The 25,093-nt window shown below is 45.9% G+C and overlaps 1 protein-coding gene across 2 annotated transcripts in view; it reads left to right on the top strand.

The window, feature by feature from the left end:
* The window catches only part of bahcc1b (BAH domain and coiled-coil containing 1b), a 64,875-nt gene that overhangs the window by 28,258 nt on the left and 11,524 nt on the right, over nt 1-25,093 (top strand). For both annotated transcript variants that reach the window (XM_061709061.1, XM_061709060.1), the window contains exons 3-19: nt 1,479-1,637; nt 5,821-5,931; nt 6,213-8,192; nt 8,542-8,653; nt 9,178-9,371; nt 9,564-9,704; nt 11,578-11,750; nt 12,199-12,577; nt 14,270-15,181; nt 17,906-18,072; nt 18,806-18,942; nt 19,211-19,324; nt 21,890-21,968; nt 22,164-22,338; nt 22,426-22,593; nt 23,660-23,827; nt 24,124-24,368. In XM_061709061.1, coding sequence (XP_061565045.1) covers nt 1,479-1,637; nt 5,821-5,931; nt 6,213-8,192; nt 8,542-8,653; nt 9,178-9,371; nt 9,564-9,704; nt 11,578-11,750; nt 12,199-12,577; nt 14,270-15,181; nt 17,906-18,072; nt 18,806-18,942; nt 19,211-19,324; nt 21,890-21,968; nt 22,164-22,338; nt 22,426-22,593; nt 23,660-23,827; nt 24,124-24,368 — 5,414 coding nt within the window. The remainder of the gene's footprint in view (nt 1-1,478; nt 1,638-5,820; nt 5,932-6,212; nt 8,193-8,541; nt 8,654-9,177; nt 9,372-9,563; nt 9,705-11,577; nt 11,751-12,198; nt 12,578-14,269; nt 15,182-17,905; nt 18,073-18,805; nt 18,943-19,210; nt 19,325-21,889; nt 21,969-22,163; nt 22,339-22,425; nt 22,594-23,659; nt 23,828-24,123; nt 24,369-25,093) is intronic.

The following is a 25,093-nucleotide window of genomic DNA, read 5'->3' as shown; positions in this document are numbered from 1 at the left end:
AGTAGTATGGTAATAATGGTGCTGTTAGTAGGGGTGAGGTCACTGCTTTTATATATGTATGTACAATTATTTGAAGGATTTAAGAACCAGAACATTTAAAAAATATAATAAAAATAATTTGGTTCTTACCAGATGTTATAATTGCTTCTGCATTTTATCTTAGTTTTTGTTAAAGATACAATAGAAGGGTGAAATTATGAGTCACAGTTAATGTTTTTTTTTCTTTTTGTAATGGTCAAACAACATTGTCTACTGTGTTTATAATAAAAATATATCCTGATAAATAAAGCTCACCTGGGCAGCCTTGCACAGTCACACTTAGATCCCAGCTCTCAGCATCTGTCATCTTCTCATAATCCTCTACAAGTTTAAATAATTAGTGCAAATGCAATCTGACAGAAAGGGTCTAAAAACATTGCCACGTTTCAGTATTTTGTGAATTGTGAAAGGAATTTTTTTGAATCAAATTTGCACCAAAGCAACGTATATAAATGGTATTAGTGCGATTCCAAATTCCGAGTCCCCTTTGTGACTATAATACACCACTTGAAGAATTAAAGCTAAAATCCCTTCCAAGTGGCCTTCGACACTCAGCCGTCATAGCTGTTCATTTGATATTAATGTTAATAAGACCTGACACCAAAATAATGACTGTCCTCTTAGGTGAGAAATAACCGTCGTGACAAATTCTTGTCAGTGTTCAAATACAACTTGCATTGCAGAAATCCACCTTAGACCTCAGTTATACTAATGTGGATAAGAAATGAAAAGAAAATGTGTCCTTGAAGCTTTTATAAGCATGTAGTTAACCCCTCCCCCCCCCCCCCCCCCACCCCGGAAGAAAAATACTGAATTCAAACTGGAGCACTTCTAGCAGCAATGTGCTTAAAGATTTAGTGTCAACACACAACCACAAACCTTATTGATCTCAATATGCTCATTGCCACAAAAATCAAACCGTAACCCGTTAAAGCCTGACATATGAAAAAAGTCAGAATCAGTGTTTAACAGCCTTCATTTTGTCTTTAACAATTTCTAAATACGGTAATAGTTTTGTGAATATTTTCTTGTTTTTTTTAAATTGAATGAAACTTTTTGTATTCATTTATTCGTTCTTTCATTCATTGAGATTATGACGGTGGTGACTGAGAAATTCACGTATCAATTATGATACGTCCGGCATTATGGGGTTAAAGGGAAATCATGAATATTGTCAAATTATTTGAAATGAACAAGAAACAGTAGAACCACACCTCTGAAAGCATTAAATATATGTCATTGACACATGTATCTATGTTTGACATTTGAGGAAGTGTGAGTGCTCGTGTGTGTTTTTTTTCTCAGCCATATTTAACAGACATATTTTGAAACTCATCCTCTTCTGTTTGATTATTGTCGCGTCAGCAGTCCTTCCCACTCTTTGAAGATCTTAATCTAATCCGCGATGAGCTCTCTAACTCCCTCTCTCTGTTACTTAGGTGCTTCCTTCATGGGCTCCTTCCTGGCCAGGAGTCTGGGGTCTCCGGCTTCACACCCTCCTCACCCCTCTGGACCTGCTGCCTCTCCCTCCTCCCCCTCCTACAGAGCCGGGCCCCATTCAAGCGCTTCTCCTATCTGGTTCCCCCATTCACATGAAGGTAAGACACATACGCACTGACGCACACAGGAAGCAGCTTGGGTCTCTTGCTAATCCAGGCTCTGGGTTTGGGATTTGATTGAGATGGAGCCATTAAGTGGTTTAACTAACACCAAGCGGATGCCAAACATGTGCAGGAGTGATGCCTCGGATGATGCTACTTATAGCGACACATACGTACGACGTCCTGTTGGCCTGTTAGTCAGCAAGTGCACAGGGCCGGTTCTAGAAAATGATGACTAGGGCTGCATCTCAGATCAGAGGGGGTGCACATGCCTGGCACGTTATTCAACACTAAATTATGCATTTTCCCATAATTTCAAGCGGAATGATACTAGTAAAACAAGAATATTTAAAGTGTATTTCAAATGCTTTATTGCAGCAATATTGCTGCAGAACAAAGAAAATGCTACATTTAGTCTGGGCTACCTCACCCATCAGATAATCTACACTGCAAAAATTCAAAATCTTAACAAGAATATTTGTCTTATTTCTAGTTAAAATGGCTCATTTTTAGTCTAAAAAAATCTTATTACACTTAAAACAAGATTCATCACTGAAAAAAAACAACAATTTACACCTGTTTCAAGTAGATTTTCACTTAAAATAAATAGAAAAATCTGCCAGTGGAACAAGATTTTTTTGCTTGTAATAAGAAGATAAATCTTGTTCCACTGGCAGATTCTTCTACTTATTTCAAGTGAAAATTGACTTGAAACAGGTGAAAATTGTCAAATAACAAGTTATTTTTCTGGTAATTACTCTTGTTTTAAGTGTAATAAGATTTATTCACTAAAAATGAGACATTTTAACTAGAAATAAGACAAATATTCCTGGTAAGATTTTAAATTTTTGTCAGTTTTTTTCCCGTCTTTTCAACTGAGCATGCAAACACATAAACTAAGGATGCAATGCATGCTTATGCACCCTCGTAGAACCGGGCCTGGTTTTGCATGTGGTGCTGTTTTCTAGTTCAGAGTTGGTGCACCGTGACACAAACCGATGCACGACTGATATCCTGCTCCTCCCTTTCACCCCAGATGATGACTAATACACACACAAACGCCCCAAAACATCTTAAAATATGATCTTAACATGTACAACTTAACAAATACATCTCAGTATCATGCATCTTTTACATTATCCCCACAACAGTGTTTCAATACCCCCCCACCCCCAACCACAGACAAACACACACTGAAACTTACCCCCATTTCCACCATCCCTCGTCTCCTCACAGCCTCCTCCCCCTCTGACCGCAGCCCCACCCTCAGGGCCTCCTCTGGGCTAACCGACCTCCAACGGACCCCTTCCTGATCTGACACACACACTCGTGCACAGAGACAAAACAGGCGCATCCACACGCATCACTCATTCGACTGTTAACCGTTTGTGGTGTCAAACTGAATCCTACACAGCTATCTGTCCCCTTCAGGTATGTGTGTGTGAGGTGGATGAGATGGGTCTGAACCGATAATATCTAAAAAGGTTTCAACAGAAGACTGTTTCCTTCACAGTTTGTGTTTCTCAGCCAACTGACAACTGTCTGAATCTGTCTGAGTAGACTCTGACGATCACTGATGTCATGTCGGAGGACCCTCTGACATTTGCTAGAACAATTAAATAAATGGTCGCCTCTCAGCGGTGACTTGTTTTCTCAAACCAGATAACTGATCGATGAGCAAACAGCATTTTACACATCAGTTTGACAGGCGCAATAACAGAAATGACTGCATTTCACTCGGGTGAATCAGTTTCAACAGCATGGCTGTGCAGGTTGGGACACTTAAATGAAACTGTTGTTAGTTTTGTTGCTCATACCTGCACCTATTCTTGCCATGCCAAGTCAAAATGTTTGTGATGAAAAGGAACTCTCTTTTGTTATATCTGCCCGCGACGGCACTAACCACTTGTTCAAACAATAGCAAGGTCACACATTTATCACATTAAGTGTCTAACCTTTCTTTTAATTGTTTTTAACCTAGAGTGTAAGAAAAACCGAAAGGGGATGAGGAAGTGTTCAAGCTGCAGACGCTTAAGTTGTGTCATTAAACATCTCAGAAGAGTTGTTTTTATCCAGAAATCCCTCCTGGTGCTGCTCTAAAGACTTATGCTTGTACTGCTGCCTCATTTGCAACAATGCAGTCCTAAAAATGAGCTCTAATTTTGCCCGGAGTGACCGTCTCAGCGCAGATTTCTAATATCAGAGGCTGAATGCAGGAGAGAGCACCACCAGAAAAAGGGAGGAAGAATGTGTGTGTGGAGGGCGAGAGGCAGTGTGTGTGTGTGTGTTTGTGTGTGTATGTGTGTGAACTATCAGACAGATTTCGCGTCTGTGTGGTTCAGCTTTGATGTACGAACGCATACATGTGCGTGCACGCACTCGCACGGGCTCAGACACTACAAATGATTGTTTTTAAGAATTCAAGCCAGGGAGCTCCAGCAGGCGGTCTGCCAGCTGGCCACGGTCCAGAGAGTGGAGCGCAGCCAGCGCCAAGACAAGAAACCTGGCCGGTACACACACAGGCACATATCAGACATATTCTCGCGCATATTACCTCACACACACAAAAAAAGTCTTCACTCTTTTTCCTTCTTGCAGTCGGCACAGTCACTTACCCATTCTCTCACACCTGTCCCTTTTTTTTCTCCTTTTTTTGGTCTTATACTCTGTGTTTTTCCTCATCTTCCTACTTCCCTTTCTCCTGTCCTCTCATCTCCACCATCGCAAAACTCTCCACTTCTCTTTCACTTCCTCCTTTATCTTACATTCCCACTCACACACACACACACACACACACACACACACACACACACACACACACACACACACACACACACACACACACACACACACACACACTGCTCCCTCCATACGCCTCACAGCAGCACCAGACTGGGGGCTTTTCATGTTGACAGCCTTACTCATCTGGTGTCTTCTCTTTTTTTTCTGTCACTGTCATTCATTTACTTGACTCCTCCATCCTTTGCTTCCTTCTTTCCCTTCCTTTATTTTACTCGCCTCTACATTTTCGTCACCTTTCCCCTCCGTGCCCTCTTTGTTCCCATCGTCTTGTTTCTCACCTCCCCTCCCTCTTTCTCTCGCTCCTAAGTTTTATCTGTGAACATTACCTGGGGGATCGGCCTTAGATGGCTGATTAAGCCTGCTGCCTAATTGTCACCATTTAGACTCATACACACACACGCACACACATAGTGGAGTGTACATAATCATGCACTTACATTGCAGCAAGAACATGAAGAGTCCCCACACACACACACACACACAAACAGACACATAAACACACACCCTCATGCTGAAAGCAGTGAGGGGGTGTTGGTGGTTTTGCAGTGTGACTGTGGAATGCGTAGGATGAGTTTTTATGGAGTGCTGTTTGCTTTGGCCACCACTGTTAAACTTTTAACGGCTGCCAATTAACGGGCCGGCAAGGACACTCTGTGGGGCATGAAACCAAACTGCTGGAAAACACACTCTTGCACACACACACACACACACACACACACACACACACACACACACACACACACACACACACACACACACACACACAGTCCTGGCCCTTTTTTGCTTCAAAATGTGGATATGCATGCTGTGTGTGTGTGTGTGTTTGTGTACTTATAAATGAGCGTGTGTGTATGTGGGCTCACTCGATCAACACAACTGGCAAGACCTCCTCTATCCCAGGATGCAGTTCAACGTCCTTGAAGACGAGGAACAGAGTGAAACGACCATTTACCTCCAAGTGACCTCCTGGGAAGACTCAGTGTGTGTTTGTGTGTGTTTGTGTGTGTGTGTGTGCGTGTTTCAGAGATGAGAGGTGTGTGATGCATCATACTATTTGTCTTGGGTTTGGGAAAAAATGTGTTTTGTAGAAGAGCAAATTCCATCCCGTTAAATGCTACGCACACTTGGCAGTAGCTGTCGGCTGTGGTTTTTGTCACCACTTTGTCCACTGTAAATAATGTCAACTCATCTGGCATGTTTGTACAAAAGTGCATTTATGGTGAAAGTAGCACTAACTGGTTATAGTTTTTCTTCGTTTTCCAAAATGGCCCCATTTCATGATAGATTGTGGAGATAAACAGTTTGTTTAGAGGGCTGCTGAATGTCAACGCTGGGAAGAAACATCAATTCTCTCTCTCCCTCTCACTCCCGCTGACAGGGTACCCCGGCTATTCAGGAACTCTTGCCTCTCCTTTTCTCCCAATGAGTCCCCTGGATCACCATAGCAACAGTCTCTATGGACAGCACCGCTTCTATGAAGCTCAGAAAGGTAGGTGTTGGAAGCTGCGTGTGAATGTAACATCGCGGGGTTATATGCAGTTCTTCCATAAACTGCTGATTCAGCCTTACCGCAGGAGTAAGACAGCTGGTAGTAACCCAGAGTCTCGTTATACAAGTTGAAAGTGAGTAATTTCTTGCCTCAAGAGACGATCATAGAACACATTTTTATACTGCTGTTTTAATGAAACTTATCTTTAAGAACCACATTGCTTCTGAAAAGACTTGTGAAAGTGCTCACCTTTGCACATGTATCTTCTCTTTTCCTTGTAGATCACTTTTACCTGAGAGGCCTTCCTCCCCAGCACCCACTGCTCTCCACCAATCACAGCCTTCCCCCACTGTCGAGGACTGCCCCGGGCCACCCACTTGGCTCTTGCAGCCGGGACACGGACGGTGGGGGAGGAGGTGGGAAGAGCACCAAGGATATAGGCGATAAAGGGGGTTTGTCGAAAGAGAAGGAGCGATCGAGCAGCAAGGAGCGGTACCAAGAGAGCAAAGACAAGCAACAGCTTCATCATCACCATCCTCATCAGACGAACCCTGCTACTACTCCATCTGGCCTCCACCAGCAAGCCTTCCCCCACCCCCATCATGCCCTTCTTCCTCATCTCTCGCTTCAGGGCCGGGAGGAAGACCACAGACACTCTTTGGAGCGACTAAAGGATTACAGAGACACTGACTCAGGCAGTCAGGGAGTGAAACATATGACTGCCTGTAAAATGTCCAGTGGCTCTGGGGCAGACGTTGCTTGTGGAGGAAAGGGAGGAGGACTAAGCAGCTGCAGCGGTAACGGGGTGGGAAGACCTCCATCTGGAGGCGGCAGACGGGGCTCAAAAGATGGACCCATAAATGGGGAAATGAGGATTAGTGAACCCTCAACTTCCTCATCTGAATGTATAAGACGAGGGGGGCCTGCAGGGACAACAGTCTTGGCACCTCCTACCCCTCACTCTGTGACTTCTTACTCCATGCCTCCACCGCCTGCACCCCCGCCTCCTCATGCCTTGCACATGAGCCCCGCAGTTACTGGAGGATGGCTACACCATGCACATCACCATCCACATCATGAGTTTTACTGTCCTCCTCCCCCTTTAACACTCACACTGTCTAAAGACCCAACATCCAGTCCTGGAGGATCCAGCAGGGAGGCGAAGGTCATTGGTCCAACTTATGTGCCTTCAGTTGGGCCACAGGGGGACTTGGAAGCTCCAGACTGCTGTGTAGCAGAAGGAGGTGGGAGAAAGGCAGATGATAAGACTGGAGAGGGCTCTTATGAAAGCCCCTCACATCACCAAAGCCGCCTTAGTAGCTGTCAGAGAAAGGACAAATTTCAGCAACATCAACAGCAGATGGGATACGGCAAAGCTGACAAACCTCCCGACTGGAGCCCCCAGACTCATCACTCCCACAAGCCTAATTCCAATGTGAACTCTCAATCTGAACTGCGGTCCTGCAGCCTGGAAACATCTTCATCCTTTGGGAATGTTGAAGTTGTGGACGAGATTTACCGTCCATCGCTCCCACTAGATACCCATGATACTGGTGCTGGACAGGGTATACACAGGAAAGGACCGGATACAGACACTTCTCCCTTCAGGGACTGCTCCGTTTCAGGTCCTGATGGGAAGCTGGCGTCGGAGTCAGCAACTCACAGGGAGGGACAGAAGATTGCAAGAATACGACACCAGCAGCACAACAGCCAGGGAGCAAATTCAGAGGAGAGAGGACGAGACGGAAGTCAAACAGCACCTTCATGGAGGGCTCGGGGGGGCCACCAAGAGGACCAGAGGAAAGGCAGCAGCCATGCACCAGTTGAAAAAGTGGCCAATTCTCAAGTGCCTCCAGCACTATCCTGTTCCTCATTGCACACCACCAACAGCGATGGCAGTGCCATGAAGAACCTTATGAACTACAGTTCCCAGCAACCTTCACTGCTACCACAGCGGAGCCCCTTTGGAGGTCTGGGCTGCCTCAACAAGGGGGAGAGATCAGAAAAAGGGGACAGAGGAGCAACTAAAAGCAACACCTCCCAGCAAGACACTCCCAAACAGTCTCTCCCTCCTCGCCGGTGCTCCACTAACGAGGGTGAGAGAAATGACAGGGGGGCAAAAGAGACAGGAGAGGCAGGAGAAGGGGAGGTCCGACAGCCTCCAGTGGGGATCGCAGTTGCGGTAGCCAGGCCCCCCCATCGTTCCCCAGACAGCACCCCTGGACACAGCAGACAGGGCAGGGTGATGCCCAGCCTGAAAGGTCAGACAATTTGTGCTTCTGGTATTGTATACTTGAATATTTCCCAGTTCCCTTCAACAGTCACTGGAGATTTTTATTTAGAGTTTTAAACATCTTACATCTTACAACATGAAAGAATCAATTTGCAGTTTCTTCATAAATTCACTATTTTTCCCATTCAATGAGAAATTAATGGTAAAGACGCAAAGTAGAAATTTCTGCGTGGGAAGTGAATTTCTCCTGGGAAATGTAGACTCAAATCTTACTCTTTTTCTTTTTTTTTAAATCTATTAGGAACCAAAACAAGGTGTTGTTGTTAAAATTCATAGTGAAATGATTAAATGTTGGCGCTGTTGTATTTGTGATTCAGGGATGTCTCGCCCTCTGTATCCTCTTGGTCGGGAAGCAGAGGAGCGGAAGAGGATGACAGAGGACCAGATCAGTCTTCACCACCTGGACAGAGAAAGAGAAATGATCATCAGGTGAAGCCACAAACACCAGCGCGTACACCGCTCACACATCCAAACAGTGGCATCTGTTGAGTTTTCCTCTCATCTGAAAAACTGCACCTCTTTTATTCTCGTGGCTTCTTTCTGCCAGTCTGAGGCTCTGCTTCTCTTTTCTCTCAAGCCCTCACTCCATTTACTACTCTCACCCTTTGATGTGATATTTCTTTACCTCCTTCACTCTCTTGCTTCCCATCTCTCTCATTCTCCCTAAGATGAGATGTGGTGCATTAATGTTAGGGGGACTAATATGGATCTCTCTGAAGTATCGGGCTCTCATTATGTAGTCATATTAAGGGGAGAAAACATATAATGAGAACTCATAGACCGGGCACAAGATGATGGCTGTTCCTGTTGCTGTCACATTTCCTTTTTCTTGATGATTATAATGGTAGTAGTGGTAATGAAGATACGGTGAATGAAAATAATGATCATAATGATAGCAATGATGACCTCAATAAGAGGGATAATCAACATAATGACAAAGTTCACCTCAACAGGGAAAACAAGGATTGTGTGGAGTTTGCCAGGATCCACCCTTCCAGTAGCTGCCCTGGTGACTTGACCTCTCATCTTCTGGTCCCTGGAGGAACAAGCCAGTTGGGGGCAGACCCTGCTGCACATGCTCACCCAGCACACCACCACTGGATGCAGAGGACAGGAAGTCCATCCCTCTGGATGGGGCATTCATACAGTGAGTGATGTTCTCCATTCAACCTGTGTTTTATTGTTGGATGTCATATTGATCAGTATGTTTGCCTTGTTTTCTAATGATTTATTTCTGATAAGAACTCGGCACATTACTTTTTTGGGCGTTTTTTTTAAAATAAATATGTAATTGTTGCTTTCTTTTGACTGCATGTTGTTTTGTGCACTTTTATTTCAGGTCTGGGGCATGTGGGAATGAGCCCCGGCTTCCCTCCAGGGCTAGCCAGCTCCCTGCAGCCCATTTTGGGGTCCCTTACCCAAGACCCCAACTCCCCACTTGTGGTGCTCCCACCAGAAGCCGGACCTCAACATCCCCTTGGTACGATTCAATTCAATTCAATTCAATTCAATTCAATTCAATTCAATTCAATTCAATTCAATTCAATTCAATTCAATTTTATTTATATAGCGTCTAATACAACAAGAGTTGTCTCTAGACGCTTTCCAGAGATCCAGAACATAAACCCCCGAGCAATTATTACGGGTACATAAACAATGGCAGGTAAAAACTCCCCTAGTGGGAGAAAAACCTTAAAGGAGCATGAGGCTCCTTTTAAGAAATGAGACTCTCTAGCGCCACCCTTCACCACGACGGCCGTTGGGGGTACTGCAGCCAACAGTGAAGCCGGCACGGGAGAACGGGGAGAACGTGCATGCAGCGTCATGTGACGCCACATCCGCAGCCCAGCGCGGGAAATTCGGGACCGAATTGCAGCACATTTTGCAGCACACAGCCTGTTCAAGGCAACGGAGAGATACACTAGAGGGCTCATTCTTTTTGGTTTGGAACGCTTCATCTGACCTTATTACTAGAAAACTTAAAATGTATACAGATTTTTTTCATAAATCTTGCCACAATCCGGCCTCAAGCTCCTTTAAGCCAAACAGTGGCAAGGAAAAACTCCCCTTTAGGAGGGAAGAAACCTGGAGAAGGACCAGGATCATAAGGGGGGACCCTCCTGCCGAGGGCCAGACTGGGGGTCGGGGACGTCAACAGCACAGCAGGCAGGTGGAAGCAGCAACGGGATGACCGGGGGTGGGGACTGCAGGCAGGTGGAAGCAGCAGCGGGATGACCGGGGGTGGGGACTGCAGGCCAGCACACAGCTCCCGAAGCTCCGGCCCAATCAGCAAGCCCCAGGTTAGGTGCAGGGTCGGGGAAAGGTTGAGAAGTGGCAGGGGCGATGACCATCCATCCTCCCTAAGCCACAAGCCAACGCAAACAACCAGCAGAATTTATGTCCATTGTTGTCCGGGCATACTTATTCATTTGCTGAATCCCATTTTTTTTTCTTGTTTTCACCATGATAGCTGCTGCTGTTTCTCTCCCAGAGTTTTACTATCATTGGCAAATCATAATATAATGCTCAACTAAGTCCCTCTGTCAGTGGAATTATGTTTTATAGCTTTGTTAATGGGAGCAGTCATCCCATTGGGCCCCCTCTGCATGTGCCCAGCATTATGCAAACCAGTTGAACTGGCATTTAATCTGTGTTGTGGCAGAGCACTGATCTGTTTGGACTGAAACTTGTGCTTTCCGTGTGTGTGTGTGTGTGTGTGTGTGTGTGTGTGTGTGTGTGTGTGTGTGTGTGTGTGTGTGTGTGTGTGTGTGTGTGTGTGTGTGTGTATCTGAAGTTATGTTCATGTCTGAACCAATACAAGTTAACGGTTTTACTGTGCATCCCAGCCTTTGCTAGCGAGAGAAAGGAATGCGCATGTCTTTGTGTGTGTGCATGTACGGTTTGTGTGTGGACACTGCTTTGCAAACAGGCTGTGAAATTTAATTATCTCCCACCTCCCTTGACTCACTCTGTGAGTGTTCCTGCAGAGAGGGGAAGTGCATCCACTGAACCCTTCCCCTGGGAAACATTAGCCCACTCAGGCTAATCTCACAGAACAAAGGTTCCCAGCGACAAGACAGCCAAGGAGGGGATGTGTGTGTGTGTGTGTGTGTGTGTCTGTGTGTGTGTGTGTGTGTGTGTGTATATATAGGGGGGGGGGGGTTAATAAAATGTGTGTTTCTGTGCACTGAAAAAACGCCTTACGTGGAAAAAGAAAAAGGGAGTTAAAGTCACCAGTCACGTTAGAGGGAAAGTTGAAGAGTCCAAAGAAATGCAAGAGTTTCTTCAAAATAAATATGTTCTTACATTGTGGTGCTTTATTATTAAAGTTTATATTTGGATTCCTCCTCTAGATGTTTTGGAGCAGTCTGGTCTCTGGCCCCCTGTGTACGGAGCCAGAGGCCCCCCCCCTCACCTGCAGCACCACCCGGTCTACTCCCGCTCATCATTCCTACGACAACAGGAGTATTACGCCCTGCAGCAGCAGCGAGCCATGGAGCACATGCAACGCCTGCCCTTAGGACAAGTAAGACCGATACTGCTGTATATAGGGAACGAAAGGAAATATAACCATTTTAAGGGATAGTTTGATACTATAAAAAAAATTAGAAAGCACGAAAATATATTGATAACTGATGCAATAGGCCATCTTTTTCTTTTGAGGTCTAATTTGTTTTAAGATCTTTGAACACAGATATCCTGATTTCACAACACTGAATGCAGAAATTATGCAAAGTCATACTAGGACATATTATTGATGACAATAACTTCCTCTCCTTAAAGCAAGGTTTTCACTGATACGGAGGCGTTAGTGTAGACTGTTTTGCGCTCCCACTTTGCCAAATCATTTTGTAATCAGTGAGTAAAGAGTCATAGCGCTGAAAAAACGTTTCTTTATAAATGTAGCTTTAATTTTATGGGAATATCGCCTCATCCTATGCAATATTTTCCTCTCTCCATTTCCCTTTTCAAAGAGAAAACATGAGGAGCACACGATCACCATCGAACACTCTCCCAACGAGGTGTCCAGAACTCCCTCGTCTTCCTCATCTTCTTCATCCGCTGCTTCTTCTCACGTGGCGAAGCCATTTTCTCATACCCCTCCTCCACTCAAGACCTCCACGCCGTCTCCGGGACTGTGTCCCAGCAGCCGCCAGTCGCCCTGCTACCACTCGCCTTCCACGCGGCCACACCCGCCGAACCCTCTGACCCCCGCGCCGAGCCCGGCCGCAGCAGCCCCGCGCTCCCCGGCACTCAGCCCTGCTCCCTCTCACCTCTCCAAAGGGCTGGATAGAGGGAGCGAGAGAGGAGAAGGACAACCACCTCAGGACTACCCACAATCTTTAGAGCCAGGTGTGTGTCTAGAAACCTGTAGGTTTTTGAAATGAGTATTATGGCTGAACTGGAAAAAGCAGGTTGAACTGTTTGATAACAACAAATACAAAGATAGCAGGCAGGAAAGAGAAAGAGAGATATGAGAGAAAAAGGGCTAGAGAGATGGAGGTTGCTGCACTGAAACATGGCACAGGTCTTTGAAGCGTGGTATTCTTTTGATTTTGCAGAAGTTGTTTGAAGCAGGGCTGATCCCTTAGTCTCGTGTCCTTGAGTGCACTTTTTTCTTGGTGCAAGCTAAAGAGGGACAGCAGGTAGGCCAGCCATTAAGGTCAGAGAAAGCATATGGACACTCTTTTGTGTGCATGTGTATGTGTGACCTGCCAGCCCAGTGGATGTGTGTGTGTGACAAGAGGAAGGTCAGTGGTATCTTCAGACAGAGCCTCCTTATCCTTCAGGGGTCCTTGGAAAGCGCAGGCGGAAGGATACACATTCATCTGGTTGTGTTGTCAGGGGGCGGAGGGATATCATCAATAATAACAGAGTAGAGGTGACAAGGCTGCCGCTGCAATCAAAGGAAAACAGTGGGGTATCATCAATATCCCACAAAGATCTATAAATTCACACCTCTACACAGACACACATATACACAGGTTCACACCACAGACTATACATACAATACACATAGGGCTGTTCGATTCATCGATTTTAAATCGTAATCGCGATTATGTAATTAGAACGATGTTAAAACGTGAAAATCGTAAAATCGATTTTTCACTTTTTTTTTTTTTTTTTTTTACTTTTTACCTTGTTTGCACACATATTATTAATGATTGATACCATATTAATGATTGATGGAAATACCTCTCAATACCTGCGACAAGTGCCCCATCGGAGAGGCTCTTTAGTGTAGGAGGGGGCGTTGTAACATGCCACCGGGCATCCCTCAAGCCAGATGCGGCTCGTGTTCCTTGCAAAAAACTTGCAAATGTGAACAGCAAATGTAATGACTGACATTACACACCTCTACCTCCTTCATGGGTTGCATTATTATTAAGCATGCAAAGACCCAGTTTAGTTTAATTAGAAAATGTCTTGTTTTATTTAATTGGAAATATAACTTACTGTATGTTTGCAAGTGCTGATTGGCTGATTTTTTGTTTTTCAGAGATAAAACTTTATATTTTATATATTTATATTTTACAATTTAAACTTTTTTCAACTTATTTTACAGAGTTTTGCACTTTATTCATTCATTTTTGGTTTAATAAGAGCACTTAAAGCACTTAAAGCCCAATGGGGCAAATGTTCATTAAAAAAAATATTTGAAATCATTTCTTTGCCTTTTGTCAATTCACAAAATAATCGTAATCGTAATCGAAAATCGGATTTTGAGAGAAAAAAAATCGAGATTTTATTTTTGGGCAAAATCGAACAGCCCTAAATACACATTGTACTTAAACACACCCTGTATTCCCTATATATAGGGAATACACTGTATATACTGTGCTGTTAATGCAGTATGTCAGCTGTAATCACACGCTTCATCCTCAGCCCGAACAGCCAGTGACTATATAACCCCAAAAGCAGAAATTCTTACATGTGTTGTCATTGAAAACTGTTTCTTGCACCTTACATCATATTTCTGACCAACATACAGACTGTGTGTTAGTTTATGCCAGAATCTGACCTTTGCTCTCCTCTTTCCACTAGACTTGCCACCTGTTTATAGCTTCTCTCCAATCGCCATGGGTTACAAGGCCGGGCCCTCGTCTCCCGAGGCGCTGCTGGCTGAACAACCTACGGTGGAAGAGGAGCCTGGATCCAAGTCCCTCCCACACCTACGTCACATCCAACCTCTCACTGTAGAGGAGGACATGAGAAAGGAAGAGCATGGGGGAGACTGCGAAGTGGTGGAATCCCAGAGCGGAGTTACGGAGGAGGCCGGGAAGGAAACAAAAGGATGCTCCATCTCCGAGCCCCAGATCAAGATTTCTGGATTGCCGCCATGTACTTTCCCAGCTCCGGTATCAGATCAGGCCTGCCCAGCAGGCAAAACCCTAAAAGTGGATCTCTCTCTGGGTTGCTCGGGCCAGAAGGCGGGCCTGGAGGAGCCCCAGCAATCCAAAGAGCGGGAGGATGATGAGGAGCTTGGAACAGAGGACACGAGGGAGGATGAAGCAGAGAAAATGGAGCCTGAACCAGCTGAATGTACTGTCTCTGTGCCTGCGAAGCCAGAAGAGGAGGTGGAGGAGGAGGATGGGCCCGAAGATGTGGAGAACACACAGATAGTTGAGGATAAAGGGAAGGAGGAGGGGACTGGGATAAGTCTGAGTGAAGATTTTGAAGAATTAACTTGTAGTTCACCTGCTCCTTCCCCACCCGCTGACCCAGTCCTCCCCGCCACAGCCAGTACAACAGACCAACTCGAGGGGGCTTACATACGAAGCCTGGAACTCTTGATTGCCGCCGCTCTGTGTGCCAATAGAGATGCCCTGTACCCGCCAGCACCTGTGGATCAGACCCCCTGCCCCTCATCACACCATGGGATGGAAATACTGGGGGAACTGGCCGAGCTGGAGATCCAGCAGAGGAGCAGGGAAGGCAAAGAAGAGGACAACCAAGGTGAGAATAAGTTCATTTAATTCTTTTCCCCAATCAAGTTTTACACATTTGTTATCATCAGCCACTTGCAAAGCAATACATTGATGTTTCCTTTCTTTAAAAAGGAACAAATCAAAACAAATTGTGTATAATTGTTTCTCTTGAATGGTTAAAAGGTTAAATGCCAAGAAAATTATGAGAAAAAAGAAAAGAAAGAAAAACTGACATGCTACTTATTTCTTCCCTAGACAAATTGGCACGCTTACTACGAACCACAAAAAAAAAAAAATTTTAAAAAGTGGCTTTAGAAACATGTGCAGTCCAGATGTGGATAATAAATATAACACAAATGCACAGACACTTCCCACTAACTGTCCCGCTCACTTCCTTCGCTGTGACTCTCTGCTCTCGCCCATATTCTGATGACTGTGTGTGTGTGTGTGTGTGCGAGGGAACACAGCGATGGACAAACGAGCTCAGCTTCAGACACAAGCCAGGACACACATGCACACACTCTCTCTGGCCAGCGTGTCCCCGAGGCGCTGGCGTCTTGCTTCGCTAATTAGACCCTTTCCTTTAAAACACTTCTCCTGTAAGCGCTTCTATTTTCCTCTCATCCCTCTGAGAGAAAGTGTTTTTATTTATGCCAGCATCTGCGTGTGTGTACGTTTTGCGCGTGGCGTGTACACCGGTTTGTGTGTGTGCATGTGTGTGTGTGTGTGTGTGTGTGTGTGTGTGGCTAAGCTGTTAAGTAATCCCAGATGATTCCCTGCTCTCCTCCATCAGAGTCTATGTGTCTCTCCACCAGGCTGCCTGCTCCCTGCCTGCACCTTCTCCCTCACACACACAAACACACACACATGCGTCGTCTTCTTCTCTTTTTTCAATAAACCAATGTAATCTTGTGTGTAAATCCTGCCTCTGCAAGCCTTGTTGACGGAATTAATAAGTGTTAAAATCATAAGACGCTCAGCTGCTGTGTGTGTGTGTTTGTGTGTGTGTGTGCGTGTGTATGTGTGTGCGTGTGTATGTGTGTGTGTGTGTGTGTGTGTGTGTGTGTGTGTGTGTGTGTGTGCGTGTGTGTGTGCATGTGTGTGTGAGAGAGAGAGAGAGGTGTGTGAGTGTGCATTTGTTTACATCTGTGCGCACGTGGTTAGCATGTGTAATAGGTGTGAAATCAATAAGTCATGTCGTGGCGTGGAAAACGTTTTCCAAATTGCAACACATTTATTTCAAACCTGCTCCGGCCTCATCGCAGAGAACGTTATTAATACTGCTGATGCTTTTATTTATTTATTTTTTTTTATTTTTTTTTTCTCGACGTGAATGCATTCGGTAGAGGAAACCGATCCCAGACAGATGCATTTATGGGACTCTTCAATGCAGAGGGATATCTCTGCTGTTCACTGGAGATCACAATTACAGATTAAGGAATCAAGATATACGTTCCCTCCCCCGTCTTTCATCTCAATAAACTTCATAAACGGGCTCGAACAGTGGCCTAACGGCTGTAATCGTTTTTAATTTTCCTCGCACTGTTTTTGTTTTTCCCCTTGAACTCCCCTGTGCCGCCTCTTATTGCACCCTTCACCCCCGTTAGAGACGCAGCGTGGCGTTATTACTGTGCAAAGATGAGTGTGCATCTGTGGTGAGCTGTGGGCGGAAGCTGCGTATCGATTGTGGCCCTCCTCCAGAATACTACACTAGGATGTGATGATGTCAGTGGTGATGTCATCCTGTCAGGGTAATCGGAGCGTGCCATTGGCTCAGAAGGCTGACGGATGAAACGGCGCTGACCTCCGCCAGGCCAGGCCAGGCCAGGACAGGATAGGATAGGATAGGGCCGCATCCCTCAGCTCCTTGCCGCTCGCTCTCAGTCGCCCTCTCCGGAGTTACCTGTCGTTTTTTGTTCTCATGCTCCCATTTTTCAGCGTGCAGACGAAGCCTCTCATCCCTCCTGCCCTCTCCTCTCTCCTCTGTTTACCACATTTCAGTGTCCATATCCCAGTGGTGCGCACAGGTTTTAATCATGTCAGGTGTCAGCGCGTGGGCCTTGCAGGTCCACTGCACAGACTGTGAGTGATCCAGTGAAACAACTCCTCCACTCGTCTCCTCATCCTCTCTCTTCGTCTTCTCCTCGAAGGGGAAATTGGATTCTGTCCATGTCCATAATGAGGAGATGTAGGAGAATAAATAGATAGCTCAATAAACACTTTGCCTCTTATTGCTTCTCCTCCCCCTTCACTCCCCACCCCCTCCCTCCTTACTTCTCACAGCGTTGCAGTCCTCCTCCTCCTCCTCCTCCTCCTACCACCCGCCGTTCATTCCAGCTCCCCCCCACATACACTCACGTGGTTTGCCCATGTCTGCGTAGCTCAGCGAAAATGTTATCATGCCGGTGTGTACTCAGTGTGTTGGTGTGTGTGGACCGTCTCATGAATATTCTGTTTCATCTGCCGGTGCTGTGACAATGACAGAGTTAATGACAGTGACAGATGTAGAGATCGTTCTCTCCCCTCCCACTTCCCCCTTGCGTGTGTGCGTGTGTGTACGATTAGGCATGAACAGAAGTATACATCAAATAAACTACACAGCTAATATCATAAATATCACCACTTTTCAAGGCATGGTTTTCGCCGCTCGGAGAGATAAATCTGTCGGGCGTGCGACACGTTTTTTAACGGCGGTGTCAGCCCCGCGATGCAGCACACCAATCTAAGCTGAAATAATCCATCTCCTGCGCAGGTGAGGGGATGCTGACCCCTGACCTCCACAGTCTGGCAACGCTGGCAGCCGCCCGGGCCTTGGAGATGGGGGGAGGGGGAGCGGATACAGGGGCCGGGCAGCAGTGTCCAATAAGGAAGAGGCTCAACCTGCGCAGGAAGTGCAGCTGGACGCCTCGGCATGAGCCGGTGAGGACTCCAGTCAGTGTGTGTTTTATGCATGCCACCAATCATGAATCATTCATGCTAAATTGTGGGTTACTGAGGTGTCGACCAATATAACACACTAGTTTTTTTTTTTACTTCTCTTAAATAATCACAAACAGAATACTGATTATACACTGATTTGATCTGGTTGCTTTATTCAAAGCAGCCGTATTTTACCAGGATATCACAGGTCAGAGATGCCGTTTGTGTACACACATTCAGTTTTAACATAGTAAAACAATAAAATATCATATATTTCTTTGCACTTTTCAAAACTGGAGTTACAAAGTGCATTGCAGCCCAATGCATCACAGAATAAATACATCTGAAGTAAACATCTCCGTCCATAAATCCCAGGCTAGAACGCTTTAAATGGAGATACAAAACAATAAATTAACCATAGGATTACCTGCTCAATAAAACAAAGGTGTAATATATCTAAAGAAATTACAGAGCTAAAAGGGCTTTGGTAAATATTTTTGCAGGAAGCACTGCCAGCCTTCCTGCAATCGTATTTGAAACGTAAAAGCTGTTGGTTAACGAAATCATGCTGTTTTAGTGATGAAACCTCTGAGCTTTGTTTTCAGGAATGCCATCAACAAGCCGGCCAAACACTAGCTGCTTACATATTCAGTGCCTGTTGAACTGAAGATTGTGCTCAGCATTTAAATCTCTCTGCTTTGTGTGTGTGTGTGTGTGCGTGTGTGTGCGTCAGGTGTGCCCAGTGAAGGGCTCCATGGAGACGATGGGAGGGGAGGAGCTGGCCATGCGTGTCCAGCTGGCCGAGCTACAGCGCCGCTACAAAGAGAAACAGAGAGAGCTGGCCAAACTACAGAGGAAACACGACCACCAGTGAGCAGAGACAACACTAACACACACACACACACACACACACACACACACACACACACACACACACACACACACACGCCTGAGTTGTGCATTCCAGGATTCACTGCTTTCATGCTGCATCCCCCTGATTCATCAGCGCTGGCTGCCTGCTCATACTTAATGCAGTTTGACCTATAGCCGATACATCCCCCTTCCTGCTTTCTCCTGCTGCATCTTTAATCCCTCTCTTCACCGTCCTCTTCCTTTTTTTTTGTCGTCCTCTCTGCAGGAAAGACAAGACGTCTCAAAGCCCTGCTCGCAGGGGGCCCGGCCGCCCCCGCAAGCGCAAGTCCACCCCCGGCCCTGCTGCCGCCGCTGCTGCAGAGAGCTCTAAAAGACTCAGGTCAGTGCTCTGATGCTGCGCCGCTATAATCAACATGATTGGCAAGCCCAGCACATTCACCCTGATTTCTGTTTGTGTTTTAAGTGAAAGGCACGCTTGATTTTCAAGAAGTTCTCCTTCAGCTGAATTGATTCAAAGGCTCTATAGCTGATGATTTGCTTGATTTGGCTCTGGGTGGAGCTTCTCACTGACACACACACACACACACACACACTCACGCACACACACACAAAGTGAACTATGCAATGAGAGCGTTAAGATGGCAGTGATTTTTAATGAGAGAAGGTAATGGAGATGAGCGCTTCATTAATCACCATTAATCACTTTTAATCATATTTATCACTTGTATTGATTATGTCCTGATTCCACATGAACCGCCAGCATATATTAACAAACCTGGGCAAAGTCCTAATATACAGTTATCACAGTGATAAATGACTCGCCAGCTGCAACACACAACCAGACGTTATTTAACACTTCAGACAGGAGAGCGTCCATACTGGCGCATGTATGTACAAAAACACACACGCACAGACACACACACACACACACACACACACACGCTCACACAGCAAGTGTTCAACGCTCACAGTGATGAATGTGTTTTCTCATGATGCCCCACCTCTGTTAACATGTGCCCCCCTCGCCTTGATAAAATGATTAGAGAAACTCAAGGTTTGTCACGGGTGCCGTGATTAGAAAGTGCTAATGAAAATGACAATGAAAGACACACACACACACACACACACACACACACACACACACACACACACACACACACACACACACACACACACATATAACTTGTTTAATTAGTGGAGCTGGTCTCTACGTGCCTAAACAGCGTTTCTGCTGTTATGAACAAGCGGTGTATCATTTGTTTATGCTTCTGTCTTCTCGTGATGGCTGGTGGTGAGAGTAATCTGGCAAACTCAATTGACTGTTACTCTTGAGACGCTCGAGTCAAAAAATGCACTTTAGCATTTATTTCTTGATAGTCTTCCTCGTGCAGACCTTTCCAAATAACCCATCTTCAAACACTTTGTCCCAGCTCAGCCTTCAGTTATCTTAATTTTATCATCATTTAACCTTAATTTTACCAGGAAGTCCCTTGAGATAAAAACGTTTTTTTCGAGGGAAAACGTGGGTTAATCCGGGTAAACACTTACGTACGAGTAAGACGTCATCATATCATTTCGGCGCGCTAGTACAAAGAGCAGAGCCAAACAAAAACTTACCAGAGGAAGGCGTACAATTAAGGCATCATTTAATGTCTTAAGTGTGGTTTAAGGATAGCTGTTACACCCTTCAGTTAAACAGTTCGTAGTCTGAAATTGATTCAGGGAAATAAAGTGCTGAATGTTTGCAGATTGTTCCATCACGAGAAAGCTGGAGCTGATGTGATGAGTGGGAGTTGCACCCACTCTTGGTTGGAGGCATGAGGCGACACAGACACTAGTTTGCCCCAAAAGTTTACTTAGATTGTTCATGAAGTTGAGCAATTTGAAGGCAAAAGCGTCGCTGCTCTGGCAGATCTGACTTGAACACCAAACTGAAAAGTTTCCAGCACGCCAGTCACAGTAAAACAAGATGCTCTTTCAAATAAGATAACAATGCAAATGACACTCTGTCCCTGAATGGAATTATTGTTCAAAATCTGCTTGTTTTCTCTCTTCTGAAGGGGTTGGCAGGTTTTTAAAAGCTAGAATATAGTTGGATGCAGCTTCCACACTTTCTCTACGAGGAACAGGCACATGGAAGTGTTTTGAGACCCCTCCAGCAACCCACAAACTCCAGTGTTTAGTACATTATATTGCTTTAAGGGATGCACCATAGAGATGAGGTATAGATGTGGAGACTCCTCTCCTTTCCTGTTCTCCTCTCGCCTCTCTTCTCCCCGGAGCAGTGATGCCGAGAGCCAATCCTTCCCTCTGTGGGAATATAGGATTCACCTGCCTTAGACACCAGCCGCTAAGTGTGTGTGTGTGAGTGTGAGTGCTGGCTGCCCGTGGTATAAGAGTCCACGCAGGCAGCGAAGGACAGACAGAGAAAGAGAAGGAGGGAGGAGTAGTGTTCGATAGAGGTTAGTGTTTATCGATTGAGCCCTGAAGCTCCGGTCAGCGGACAGACTCCCCCGAGACTGCTTCATCTCTCACGTTCGCCTCTCCTCTCAGCCACTCTCCTCTTCCCTCTGCCTCTCTCTCTCCTCCAGAAAGGCTTCTTTACACCTGATCCTTCTCACCCTTTTATGTGGCGATTCGCATTCGCACGGCCGCTGAATATTTCTGCGTTTGCCGTCAAACTGTGCAAACATTCGTCAAAAAAACCCGTCTCTTACCTCATCCAGGAGATGAGACGGGAAGGGACAGTGGGAGGACTGTGAGACAATGAGCGATCTCACCAGAGGCAGGAATGAAATCAGCAATTAAAGAGCAAAGAGGGAGTGTTGCAGAGATTATTATGCTTGAGAGAAAAGAAGTGTGATCAGATTGATTCTGTGACGTGTTGTGCGTTATGATATAGTCTCGTCTAAGAGCTTCTCTGCTGTGTTTTAATGTTTTTCAGAGCTGGGCTGAATTTACTGGAGGAAAAAGCCAGGAATTCAATGTTCAATCACAACTTCAAAAGCCTCAGCGCTGCACAGGTCAGTCCTCCTGCTGGCACACACACACACACACACACACACACACACACACACACACACACACACACACACACACACACACACACACACACACACACACACTCTGCCAGCCTCCTCCTGCTGCTCCTTTCATGGATATTTCAATTAGCAGAAAGAAATGAGTCAATAATGAGTTGTTCCGCTCTCCGTCCACAGATGAAAGCCGGCTGTAAGCACAGAGGTCGGCCCAGCACCCTGAGCTCCAGGCTGGCCAGGCGGGTGACCCAGCTGAAGCAGAAGGCTGCAGCCCAGCGTGGCGCCGCCTCGTCGGGCGTTCTGCACAGCAGCGAGGAGGACCCCTCCAAGAGTCACTGCGGACAAGAAGGAAAAGGTGGGGAAAGCATATACAGTACATACACACTCGTTTTTCACAAGGTAGCATCCCAAAGCTGACTCTCCTTTGCTGTGGATCTCTCAGACCTGCAGCAAGACCGGGCAGCTGCTCAGACCATTAAGGGGAAGAGGGGTCGAAAACCCAAAGTGCTGATGGGGATAGACTCTAACAAAGCGCATCACAAGGACAGCCAGGCCTCTGAGAAACATGAAATAAGAGAAGACAGGAGTGACAGCGAGGGGTCAGACCATGGTGAGTTATTCTAGCCTTTCCTTGAACCAATTAATTCAAAATGAGATATACAAGCGAAGCTCAACACAGAGTCTGCAGCGTACTGTAAGCTAAGGCGGTCAGGCAGTGTCCATTTGTCTGAAGGGAACGTGGACCATTCAGCACGGGGGTTTTGTTATGAGAGTGCGTCCATGTGTGTTTGTGTGTGCACATAAAAGATCAAGTGAGATGTCGGCCATCATCTTTCCCCCTCTCACATCCCGGCTCGTCTGTCACACTGTTAAATCCCTTAACGACTTGCCACAGGCGAGGCGGCCAATACGGCCACACCACCCCCCCGCCCTCATCAGCGCACCGTAACGTGAGCCTGCTCCGGCCCCATCCAGAATGTCACACCCCATGCTCCCCCTCCCCTCTTCCCCGTCTCCAACCCCGTGAAAAAACGTCTTCCACGGAGGCCTTGAGCTGAGGAGACAGTCACACCAAATATGACTTTTAACTTTTTAGGAGAGTTGAATATGGAAACGCACGGATCCTCAAGAAAACTATAAAACTTGATATACCTTGTGGCAATGGAGGATTGGAAAGAGGGTGTGTGTGTGTGTGTGTGTGTGTGTGTGTGTGTGTGTGTGTGTGTGTGTGTGTGTGTGTGAGGCAAAGTGTTGACGGGAATGCCGTGTAAGTGACAAGTGTGTCAGAGATGTGTCGACACCTGACACGACCCCCACAGTCAGCGACACACGGCTGCCAATATCAATCTGCTTGTGCATGCACGCAGCGCCGTGCACGTGCATTTGCTTCTGCCATTTAGAAATGAGCTGCACTTTATCGTGTCGCCATTAAAACCAGGCTTGCTTTTGGTAATATGTGACAAAATGCCTCACTTTCTAAGCCCTCAAAGATCTTGGTTGGCTGTCAGGATTATTCAAATGTGGCCACAGACTTGTGAGTTGTCCTTCAGATGCAAAGGACTCTTGAGCGCTTGCTGTCAATAGACCTCATCAAGCGAGCCCCGGCTGTCAACAGTGTTCGCATGTAAATCACTTGAAGCTCTCTGACTGATCATGCTGATGTTGGGATTTCACAGAGGAGGAAGACGGCAGCTACGACAGTGAAGATGGAGCAGGCGACATCAAGATTAGCTCCTCTTCTAAAGAAGTTCCTGCAAACCCTGCTGGGGCTTTGTCTTTTTCATCACAGTCCTCCAAGCAGCAAGCAAACCAGAACGCCAGGGCTGACAGACCAGGACCTCCTGGTGAGATATTTAATACATGCATTTACATTTTTCTGGGGTTGTATGAACACCGTTACTCAAGCTTTGATGATTTGCTTTGGTTCTTTTGAACTTGGATTGAAAGATTGAATGGTTTTCTGAGGAGTTTCCAGGTCTTCAGTCCCACCACATTCTCTGCCTTCTCATCTCTTGATTTCTTTTTTTTTTGGTCTGCATTTTAGCCTTTATCATTGGTTCGTAACAAAACCTGCACCATATGTATCATGTCTTTACATGACATACAAAATATTTACAATTTTGCTCGTCTTGGTCCTAAGGCAAGGGGAGCTTGTTCTGCACAAGTCAGAGAAGAGCGCCCAGGAAGCCAAATGTTGCCAACATGAAACGGGGACGGCCAGACCAACTGGGGGCTAAAAGAGCCTGCATGCGCTACTGGGGTTTGTCGCCAGTGGCCTGCAGCTTTGGAGACACCCACGGAAACCACCGGACTCTGCCAGAGGCGAAGAGAGTCGGCAAGGATGACAGGAGGAAGCTTTCTATGGCTCAGGGCTTCCAGGAAAAGGTGAGGCATTTCTGTTATGTTGCACCCTCAAAAACTTTCCATCATGCATTTTCCTTCTGGGCACTAATAAAACTGCACATTTAAGCAGAAAAGATTTACAAGACACCTATTGTACCAGCTGGAAATCCGACAATATTCAGCATTATTATCACGCCCAGAAAGCAGTGCAGCGGAGTGCTCTTCCAGAGCTAGAAATATGCACGCCTTCAGATGTTTTGTCCCCCGTAGTCATTAAAGATCAATTCTGCTGGCAGTTTTAGAAGTGCTATGATGAGGTTAAATTATTAATATCACCATAAATTACATCACTTTATCAAGGAGTTTTCCATAAAAGGAGAGACTTGCTTTTCTTGTGCATCACAAAACAACGAGTTGGTTAAGTAAGGTTCAGATATTGACTTGAAAAGCAGCTAAAACAGAAACGAAACCTCATAAAAGGTTACTTTTTGTAGCATTTCTTGCCCGTTGAAGTCAGCCACACCCCACCAGGAAGTTTGACAGCCCCATAGATTAACACTGACAGCACCTACCAATAACTTCTGCGCCCTTATGGGGAGATGCTTAACATCAGCTGTAAATCAGTCAATTTGTCAAATTTGCTCTTGTTATAGGAGAGCGCCTGTATACACACAGGCTGTTCAAACAGACGACAGGCTGACTTGATCTGCACAAGCAGCTGCTGGCAAGAAACTCACACTTACTTCAACGTTAAATGCCCCGAGGTT

Source organism: Cololabis saira, chromosome 19 (assembly GCF_033807715.1).
Source record: "Cololabis saira isolate AMF1-May2022 chromosome 19, fColSai1.1, whole genome shotgun sequence".
Classification (NCBI taxonomy): domain Eukaryota; kingdom Metazoa; phylum Chordata; class Actinopteri; order Beloniformes; family Belonidae; genus Cololabis; species Cololabis saira.
Note: the sequence above shows the minus strand (reverse complement) of the source record. Positions and strands in the feature narration are given on the sequence as shown.